The following is a 10,649-nucleotide window of genomic DNA, read 5'->3' as shown; positions in this document are numbered from 1 at the left end:
CATACCACCCCTTCCCTTTTTCTTCACATTAATAATTATTATTCTTTATTCCGAAAACATCCAATTCCAAGCATCCAGATTTAAAAAATAGCTGTCTTTATATTTTTGTTTAATTTTAAAAAATAGTTCAATTCAGTTACATATTTAAGAATTGTGTTTTCAAATGAAGTACCTTCTATTGCAAATTGTATGATATCCAATAAAATCGAATATGTTTTTATTTAAATAATTCACCTCTAAATAACAATAACTCGGCCTACTTATCTTATTTGACTTATGATGTTTTCGTTATTTGATATTAAACTCGAATAACCCTAAAACCGAAAGGCGATAAATATGAAAAGTTACAGTCAGTATAACTACTAGAGATGGAGGGGGTAAGCATTGGATGTTAAAAATAAAACCTAAAAACAATGTCTTTACAGAAATTCAGGCATAAAATGAAATAGAGGGTCGAAAAAGTTCGGGAACTTGAAAGCGATTGAAAAACAAAAAATCGATGGCACTAGTTTGTGCTGTCTCCATTAAAGAATCAAAGCAAGCAAAATATTATATCTCCACATTTTCCCCCCACTTAACACACTCATAAATGCCCTTCTTCTTTAGCCAATATAGCCACACCATTTCATGTTCCATAAAGAGGATCGATCTGAACAATGACTCGCACCTTCTATATAAGCCCCAGGCCCGAGGGGGCCCTTTCCAGAAGAATTCAGACAATATTGTTTTCAGGAAGGTGCACATTATAGGAAGTAATCTGGTGTACGTCTTGTTACGTCGGGCTCTCCCCTTCTGGGAGCAGGATCAAACTACAATATCGAGTCAGAGAAAAAGAATGAAATTTTCCATATTTTAGAAAAAGTGGTGGGGTGGGTTTTTTACCCATAAATCTTAAATATACCTGAATGAAAGTGTGGTTTCTGCAGTCGTCGACTTCCAAAATGGAGGCCATGTTTCCGCATCGATAACAATAATTAGGTGCGCTGAATATGGTTACCACTTTTTGCTCCTGTTTATAACCAAATGCACAATATTAGGCCTTGCTTGATAAATGATTATTTGGATTTAATCCAAGGCATTGTTTGATCTAGGGTTATTTGAATAACCAAGTGTCAAATAACCTTGTGTGATGTAGGTTATTTAGGATTAATAAGTAAAAAGAAATTAGGGATATAAATATATAAACTAGAAAGAAATGCATTTTAGTATTTTGCTTGATAATTGATGAGTAGATTACTATTTGGATAGTGGGCTTTTGGAATTAATCACAAATAACCAATGATTCGAATCATTAATCAAAATACTATTTTTTATAACATTTTAAATATTAACATAAAAGATATCTTAGTCATTTAACCCAAATAATCCTTTTTTTGCATGCTACAAAGCTATATAAAAATCACTGCCTTTTTATAATCAGAGTGAAAATTCTTACATGAGCCCAGTTAAATCCCTCCATAACCAATTGATGTGCTCTAGCAATTAGCTTTAAGTTATTGGTATGGTTGAACTGCTCTGAAATGTCCTGAAAGCAACACGGGATTGAAGACTTTGAATGATTTGATACTACAATGCATGATAAATAAGCTAATAATAAAGAACAAGCACCTACCTGTCCAAAAGTATATCCAGCACCTCTAGGGGAGATACCCCAGCCACAACGGTCGTCAGGATCAGACCACAAAAGGTCGCACATTGGACCCTCATGGGGAACTTCTTGTATGCGATCAAAATTGCGTATGTTGTCAAGGGTTTCAATTGACGGAGACAACCCACCATGGAGACAGAAAATTTCCGATTCAACCTGAAATTTATAAACGATAGGATATGGAGTTGATAACTTTTCCTGGAACGTGATCTTTGTAAATGGAGAAGGCAGCATAAGTTTAGTGGGGGAAATCGGTGTTTGCAATATCCATGGTTCATGTATTTCTGCTTGTTAAAACGCTTTTAACATAATTTTATGCATAATATTTTAGCAACACAAGAAAAATCGAAAACCATGCAATATTTTAACAGTGTTCATAACTTCTGAATTTATAGCTAGAATACAGTGTAAACTCGTTTTGCTAGATCCATAATCCATATCAAACTGATAGTCATAAAGCTAATGAAGACATTTGATATGGCATAAGCAGACTTCTAATCTTTTTAAAGCAAAACAAAAAACATCATTAGCTCTAAAAACAAGAAGCATTTAGATGAAGCAAATTGATTTACCCTCATGTACAGAGTGATGATAAGCCATTAAGGGAGCATATTTGGTACTAACCAATGCTGTAAGTGGAAAATAGTCAAACAAATCTGTAAACGTCTTCCAAACATTGGCACTGCCATACCTGCAAACAGAGAAAGAGAAGACAAGTACATATATATCATGTATCAGAGATTCATGAACACAAGCGCATGCGAAGATTGTAATGCATCACAATCTAAAACTCATTTGTGTTTTGAATTTTTACTTGTTATGTATGCACCAACTTCATCCACATGTGTAACATAGCATTTTTATGCAGATTCACCACCCAAAGAAATATTCAAACAACACACTCCAATAAAAAATATATCTCCAGTGAGATCCTAAGAACAACATGAGAAATCCCACACACTAACTTCCATAAACATATTAGAGCAACTCTCCTGGCCCTAATGAGGCAAGTTGCAAGTTGGGTTTAAGAGGATAGATGGCAAGAAGAACAGACAAAGGACAAAAACGCATTCATTGATAAAAAAGATATACACATCGAGGATAGGCAGTAGACAAATTCATATATGAAAAACTGGATGTTGAGAACTCACTTCCGCAGGCATTCATCATAAAACCCATAAACTTGAGTGATCTGCACATCAGAAATTTAGGAAAACACTAATGCTAGTGAGCAAAAGCCAATAAAAAAAATTCAAATCATGACAACCAGTAAATAATGTTAAGCTTTGAAGGCATAAGATCAAGGCATATAGCAAACATAATATATTAGTTGAATTATAATCCTCAGTATAAAACAATAAAAGCAATTTAAAACAGCTCAAATAGATCTTTTGTAAGTATATCAAGCAAGTGTGCACCTGTCGACTTTCATGATTTCCTCTCAAAATAGTAATTCGCTGAGGATAACGTACTTTCAAGGCCACCAGAAACTGAGAACAATAAAATAATAAGTGTCATGCATTCAAACCTCAGCTCAAAATCATATTCACTAAAAGACAGCAAAAAGGTGTACCCAGAAGCTACTACAACATTCAAACACATATTTTAGTATAAAAGCCAATATCTGACATGCTATTTTCATGCCATCTTCTAATACAGGAAGATATTAGGTGTTGACACAAGAACTAGACAATTATGCTGCTACCAGCATATACAGAGACAGTTTATATTGAAAACTAAAGCATAACATCATAAAGTTATGCCTTATCCTTAAACATGATATGCCAGAGTAAACAATTTTTCTACTCTCATGGATTATTAAATATTACAAGCAGAGAACGATGTTTATATCTTACCGTTACAGTTTCAACAGAGTAATAGCCACGATCAACGTAATCTCCCATAAATAAGTAGTTTGTGTCTGGGCACTACCAAAAAAAGAAAAAGTAAAAGAATAAACATTTATAAAGCTGTCAAACAATTAAATTACTGACACCACATACAGAAGTTACAAACAAACATAAAAGAGAAATCAAGGTATTTTTTACTTCTATTATAGGACGCCAGAAAGAAGTGACTCATTAAATTAATGTCTCCTTATTTCTAACCTAAATACACTTATCCTGTTTTTAATTCTTTCATGAATTACATAGATGAACTTATTTTATTTTAATTTTTTAAATAGTTAAGCTTACTAATGAATGCTCGTAAAGACTGTGAGAGTCCATAGTTACAAGCAAAAGAAGAGAATTAATTAAGCCTCAGTCAACACAAGTTGCTTCAAAAATGATCAATGAAAGAGAATGATTATCAAGGAGGCATTGCACTAAAACTTGAAAGGGAAGACATATAACATATAAATGAAAGTCCATTTCTTGCAGACCATGCTGTTTGCAACCATCTCCCTTGCCCTTCTCGAAACTTGTTGAGAATCATCATGATAAATGTAAGGGTATTTTAGTGGGGTGAAATTGTAATTGAACTAGTTATGGTCCTAGTCCAAGAGTGTCAAGAATATTAGTATAAATAGTAGAAGATTAGTATTGTATCGGTGTGAATAAAGTTGGTGGCAGTTTTCCTAAGTTCTTGTCTCCTGGTTTGTTAACAATCTCTTCAATTCTATGTTACATTTCAATTTCTTCATATCATATCATTTCAGTTAATTTTTTAAAAAAGGCATCAAAGTACACTTACAAAAATAAATGAAATGACAAACTCTCATCTTGCTCTCGAGTAGAGAAAATTGCACCAAAGTACGCTTTCAAAAATAAAACGACAAACCCTAAACCCATATTAGCAACCCTTATTTCTTAGGATTTCATCTTAAACTAAGGAACCCATGTATTGGACAACAAAACTAAGGTGACAAATAAGCAAACAAATTAGAGACAAGGTGTTTAGCAGGGAATGTACTTGTAGACTTAGTAAGTGGGCACTAAGTCAAACTTTAGAAGTCATCTAGAACCAGAAATAGGTGAAAAAGAAGAATGCATTAAGTTGCAGTATTGATGCCAGAAGGAACATCAAAAGCTAAAACTTCTCATGAGGATGCAACTCAGCACACAAACCAAAAGTATATGGGACGATGCAATTTTCAATACCACATGTATATATATATATTGTTTTTAAAACCACGTGTATATGCTTTCTAATCAACGATTTTCTTTTAACAATGATAAGGTTTGTATCTTTATTCTATTTCACATATGGGGAAATCCAAGTATACATAAAATCTTGTTCCCCTCTTCCTATCAGCAAATTCAAACTAGCTTTGAAAATTCTTATTCTATGTTCAAAATGCAAATGAACATTGGGAGTTTTGAGCAGTGTTGCTCTGAAAGACATCGCCAGGTTAATTTTGTACATCTGCAAAACAGTGAGCTAGAGAGAAGTCCGCACCTACACTCAATGGAATACAATACTACTACTAGTAAAAATGCTTCATTACTGAAATTTTATACTGGTATAGATGCTACAAAGAGAAGGGAAAAGATAAAAGTTCATTTACATCAACAATGTCAGATACTACAAAAGAAACTCCACTAGTAAAGATGTTTCATCAATTTTGGTTTTAGTCCAATTCTAATAATCAATCACTTAGTCATACAATGCTACAAAGATGGTAAGATTTGAAGCACAAAAGGATGCTCAACAAAATTGAAGTGAGTAAGCAACACGACCTTGTCTGGAAGAGACAATTCAAATGCAGAGACTAATACATATTCTTAGAGTAAGAGAACAGCCCAGCACATTGTCACACTCAAAAGCATATTGATCATGGGCAGCAATATCAGATGAGTAATCATAATAAAACATAATAATCTTCTTATGCAAGTCAAGCAGAAAATGTGATAAAGTGAGAGTACCTTTCCTCCAATCCGAAAAAGCTCTGCAAGATCATGGAATTGCCCATGAATATCACCGCAAATTGTCACAGGGCTTTTCACAGGCTGAACATGAATAAAAAATGGAAACAGATAAATTACTATTTTAGAATATATATATATATATATATATATATATATATATATATATATAGACAGCATATTTGAGTGAGGAATTCTTCTCCATTACTTAGTACAAGCGTGAAAACATAGTAGCAACCTCAATCAATAATAACTAATAGATTTATGAGAGTTAATTGTGCAAAGGTTCTCTAAATTATCAACATCATATCTGATTATAAAGTTCTTTTAGACTTACTTGGAATTTTCAACTTTTATTTAAGTACAACTTGGATGCATAAAAAAAGGGATGGTGTGAGCTTCAACATATATAATAATAACCGCCAAAAAGTAACCTTGCAGATACCAAAAATAGCCAAATTGAAGGCATTGTTAAAATGACCTGAACATTGCTTTCCTCCATTAGAATCTCCTTGGCCTTCTCGCACAAGCCCCTAACCTGCAACAAACAGAAAATAAATATGATATCGCCTAAGAACAACTTCCTAATATGGAAACAGAATAACTGAGAACATGATTCTGCCATTATACATTTAGAGAAATAAGAAAAATAATAAACAAAAAGATATGCAAGCTAAAATTTCAAAATGAGTTACAACAAAGATGACTTGGTAAAATGTAAGTAGGCATAAGTGCTATTTATACGGCTCAATTAACATAGCTATTAAGAAGTCAAATTTTGATAACGCCTCATTATGTAGTGTGTTCAAAGCTAACATCAACCAAACTAAGACAAAACCTATAACTATGCCTTCAGCTTCAAGAATGTCAACAGGTATTAATTGTTAAAGCACAGCTCTAGAACAGGCTATTGTGGAATCGGATGCAAAAATCTGAGCTCCACAGAAGAATGCAATATGCTATAGAGGAAGTTCATTATTTGCAAAAGCTAACAGGAAAAATTCATTTTGTAGAAATAAAAAAGAGAGAAAAAAATGGAAATATCAGTTGTACCAGCCCAGATTAACACCTTTTAACAATTGACAACCTATCAGATGTATCATTGTATACCACCCCAAGCCCTCTATGTCTGCTTCACCAGAACATTCATCAATTTTCTCATTTCAAGATTTCAAGATGTATGATGTCTGTCAGTGGTCGATAACTAGATTCACATTTATGAACACGGGTGTAATTCAAATAACCGTTTTATATTTTCTCCTCGTGATTTCCTATAATTTCACAAATTAGACAAATCCTGATTTGTACAATTTTCAGCTTAATTTGCGCATGTGATAAGAATTTCCCTAAAATTTGACATAGAGACGCCAAACAAGAAAAACAACCAATGAATTTCGCCTATAGAGTAACAAAAACGCGCCAGTTAAGAAATTCGACTCTGATCAACAAGAATCCTCAAGAACCAGAGAATTCAATGAGAAATGATATAGAAAGATCGAGAGTGAACCTCTTGCTCGGACAAAGGCTTGCACTGCATGAGCTGAGCAATCTGCTCATCAAGGTTGCCATGAGTAGTCGAAGGAACCGGATCGAAGCTCATTTTCTACTTCCTTTGCCTTAATCTTCCCCAAATCCCAGATCCAAGAACTCTTTGAAACCCTAGGATTATGCAACTCTCAAGACGTCTTCTTGCCTCACACAGAGTGAGTGAGAGAGAGAGAGAGAAAGAGAGACGAATACTGTTCTTTTCCCTCGAAAAATATACTTTGTTTATTATTATTTATTAAAAAAAATTAAATATATTTTATACTTGCATTATTTAGAATAATTTTATTTTGTTTTTGCTAAATAGTATAATTAACCAAATCAACTTAATAATCTTCTATCCAAACTAAATGAACCAATTAATAAACTGAAACCTACATTTTGAAATTCTCTAAAAATAACAATTTGAGATTGTCACTAAAAACCCTAAATTAAACAAGCATTAACATTCTACCTATAAATATAAAAATATTTGTCTATTTGCTGTTGTTTTATTTTTTCATTCTTTTATTTTTATATTTCCCTTTAATCGGCAGAAATGATTCCATGTCAATGGCTATCAGCCAATAGCTCGTTAAGTAGTTTGTGTTAGAGTTCTAATGAATTTTGAAAAATGATTTTAAATTTTAAAATATATATTTTTTGATTTTTTTTTTTTTTTTTTTTTTTTTTTTTTGTTAAAGGTAGGAAGTTAGTGTGAAAGTCACACCTCTCTTTTAAATTTTAAAAAAAAAATTATAAGATATTTAAATTAATTAAATTTAAAATCAAGTAATATCATTTTGTTAAAGTAATTCACTTAATCAATTTTAAAGGGAAAATTGATGAAATGGCCCTAATGGCCTTAATTCCAAAAAAGGTCTGCTCTTGATAATGTTTACAAAATGGGTCTTTTTGCCCTGCAAAAAATATGTAATACTCCTTGCGCGCCTGTTTTACCGCTCAATTACGAGAAATGTCATTCACGCATTTTCATCTAAAAAGTGTGAGTTGATTAACGCGTTTTAGATGAAAATGCGTGAATGGTATATTTCTCTTATTTGATATATTTCTCTTATTTGATGTATTTCTCGCATTTGGTATATTTCTCGTATTTGTAGGTTTCCTTCCTCTTTTCCTTGGCTTCTTATCGTTTGAATTTGAATTTAGTAAAGACGACGATAACTCATCATGCCCGTGATCTACTTCGCCGGTAACGTTCTCCGGCGAGAAAACAAAGTCGTCTTCTACCTTAGGCGAAAAACTGATCGTGGTTGGAAGAAGTGATTTCCCAATGGTTAGATTTTGTCCGAATATCCTCGGCGAAGCTTTTCCCTGTACGGCGTGATAAGCTTTGAATTGAGATTTAACCAATTGAATGATACTCTGATCTTCTAGAAATGATCTCATTGAACAATTCAATTCAACTACACCCGATTTGACAGGAACGAAAGCCACGGTCTGAAACTGCGCCATCTTGGCTAAGAATGATCTGGTTTGATAATGTTTTAAACAACCCTTAAGATCAGAAACTCAAATGGGTCGACCAGTATTAAACGATTGAGAAGGAATCGATGGTTTATCGAATGGAAAACAATAATACATGGAAATCAGATAGAACATCTGCAAATCGGAAACAGAAGCAAAACGCAATACAAATTTATTATTATTATTATCTTGTCTTCCTCCCCCTCCAAAGCAAATCTGTAACTTCTGAAGAATCTGTCTCCTTCGATGATTCAGATCTTCAATTTCACCTCCAAATACGAGAAATATCAAATTCGATAAATACATCAAATGCGAGAAATACCAAATGCGAAAAATATATCATTCATGCATTTTCATCTAAAACGCGTTAATCAACTCACGCTTTTTAGATGAAAATGCGTGAATTGCATTTCTCGTAATTTAGAGGTAAAACAAGCGTGCGAGGAGTATTACAGACTTTTCGCAGGACAAAAAGGCTCATTTTGCAAACATTATCGGGCGCGACCTTTTTTGAAATTAAGGCTATTAGTAAGGCCATTTCATCAAATTTCCCTTTTAAAGAATCCTTATATTTACGGCTCTTTAAATATTATTTATATATATATATATATATTAAACTATAATTTATTTTCTAAAGATATTTTAACTACCAATATATAATATATTTATAGTCCTTATCGAATTGCTCTTATTTCAGTGCCAAATTATTATTAAATATAATTATGTCTATATATGTTTGTCCTCTTAAAATGTTTATTTTGAGAATGGGGAGAAATATGCGTAAAATTTTATGAAGAATTTTTAATCTCGGTTTAGTGAGTTACGCTGAATATCGTAGGTAACTATAAAGAGACATTAATTAAGGTGATTAAAATATTTACAAGATTAATGTTTTTTATAGTGACTATCAAGTTGAAATGGTCGTTAAAAATGATTCACAGTATCATTATATTTTATAATTTTTCATATTTTTTTAAGTTTTTTTATTATGTTATATTTTTTACTTTACTTATTTTTTATTAAATGGATATTTTATGTTAAAACTTATATTCGATACTAGGATGAAATTATAAACCGTAATGCAGTTTTCAACTTAATTACTTTCGATCTGAATTACCTCGTGTTAGGAGTATTTTTTTTTTCTGTTTGATCGGTAGTTGACCAAAAATGATATTTGTGTCACCCGCCCCGACTTTATTCCGATGGACTTGATCTCACTATAAAGATAATTATATATATAACATCACTAATATTTTTTTCTTCATATTTTATAAGATTTTTAAATTTATTTTTATAATATTATAATTTTTTAATATATTATAATATATATAATATTAAAAATTTTGTTTATATAATTTGATGAAATATTTTTTTAAATAATATGATATAACAGTGTCCTGAGTAATTTTTTGAAACCGAATGAGACGGGAATAGTAATAAAAATAATTTTTCAAAGTATAATGAGACGAAAATAACAAACGTATTTTTCGTCCCAATCCGCTTCATTTTCATCCTTATTTGAGAAAGACATATTTAGTAAAAGTGTGAAGGTTGAAAGAGTGTCTATTAAAGATATATGAACATATTGTAGTAGGGTGATAAGTAATAACATGAATTCTTTTTACATGACTCAATTTTATAATATATGGAATGATTTTGTGACACTATATTATTTTTTCTTTGAGAGCTCATTTGTAAATTTATCATTACAAATTATTTCAAAACGTAATTATTTTTTATGTGGGGTGTAGTTTATTTTTATTGATAATATATATTTATTATGAAAAATATATTCTCATGTTTTTTCTATAACATTTTTAACAATTATAAGGGAATACATAAGCTTGTTTGATGAAAGGTTATTAGAATAAAACCTAATTTTTATCCTAAACACAAACATTATATCAATCATCTAATCAATTAATTTTATCTTTTAAATACTAAAATTATTTTCTAATTAAATTTAATATTAATATATATATTAAATAAAAGTTCACTTTAATATATATATATATATATATAATATTTATTTTATTATATTTTAAAATTTATTTTAATATAAATTAAATTCTAAAATTATTTTATTTTAATATTTTTATTAATTACTTTAAATAAAAATAAAT

At 31.1% G+C, this 10,649-nt stretch overlaps 1 protein-coding gene across 1 annotated transcript; it reads right to left on the bottom strand.

Annotated features, from left to right (window-relative positions):
- Positions 1 to 369: 369 nt before the first annotated feature.
- On the bottom strand, positions 370 to 7,253 carry LOC124923922 (serine/threonine-protein phosphatase PP2A catalytic subunit). Its single transcript, XM_047463921.1, has 11 exons — positions 7,022 to 7,253; positions 5,996 to 6,052; positions 5,515 to 5,598; positions 3,505 to 3,576; positions 3,067 to 3,138; positions 2,800 to 2,840; positions 2,273 to 2,339; positions 1,613 to 1,804; positions 1,436 to 1,525; positions 902 to 1,009; positions 370 to 809 (listed from the first exon to the last, which is right to left on the bottom strand). Exons 1-11 carry the CDS (start codon positions 7,112 to 7,114, stop codon positions 744 to 746), a joined length of 942 nt encoding a protein of 313 aa, XP_047319877.1. The 5' UTR covers positions 7,115 to 7,253; the 3' UTR covers positions 370 to 743.
- Positions 7,254 to 10,649: the final 3,396 nt, after the last annotated feature.

This window comes from Impatiens glandulifera, chromosome 2 (assembly GCF_907164915.1).
Source record: "Impatiens glandulifera chromosome 2, dImpGla2.1, whole genome shotgun sequence".
In the NCBI taxonomy this organism is placed as follows: Eukaryota; Viridiplantae; Streptophyta; class Magnoliopsida; order Ericales; family Balsaminaceae; genus Impatiens; species Impatiens glandulifera.
The sequence above is the reverse complement of the archived record's forward strand: the minus strand, read 5'-3'. Positions and strand labels throughout refer to the sequence as shown.

Coding starts and splice junctions, on each gene's coding strand:
- LOC124923922 (XM_047463921.1), bottom strand. CDS start 7,114: ATGAGCTTCGATCCGGTTCCTTCGACTACTCATGGCAACCTTGATGAG. Junction 6,053..7,021: donor AGCCTTTGTCCGAGCAAGAG/GTTCACTCTCGA, acceptor TGTTTGTTGCAG/GTTAGGGGCTTGTGCGAGAA. Junction 1,010..1,435: donor AGGGATTTAACTGGGCTCAT/GTAAGAATTTTC, acceptor GGTTATAAACAG/GAGCAAAAAGTGGTAACCAT.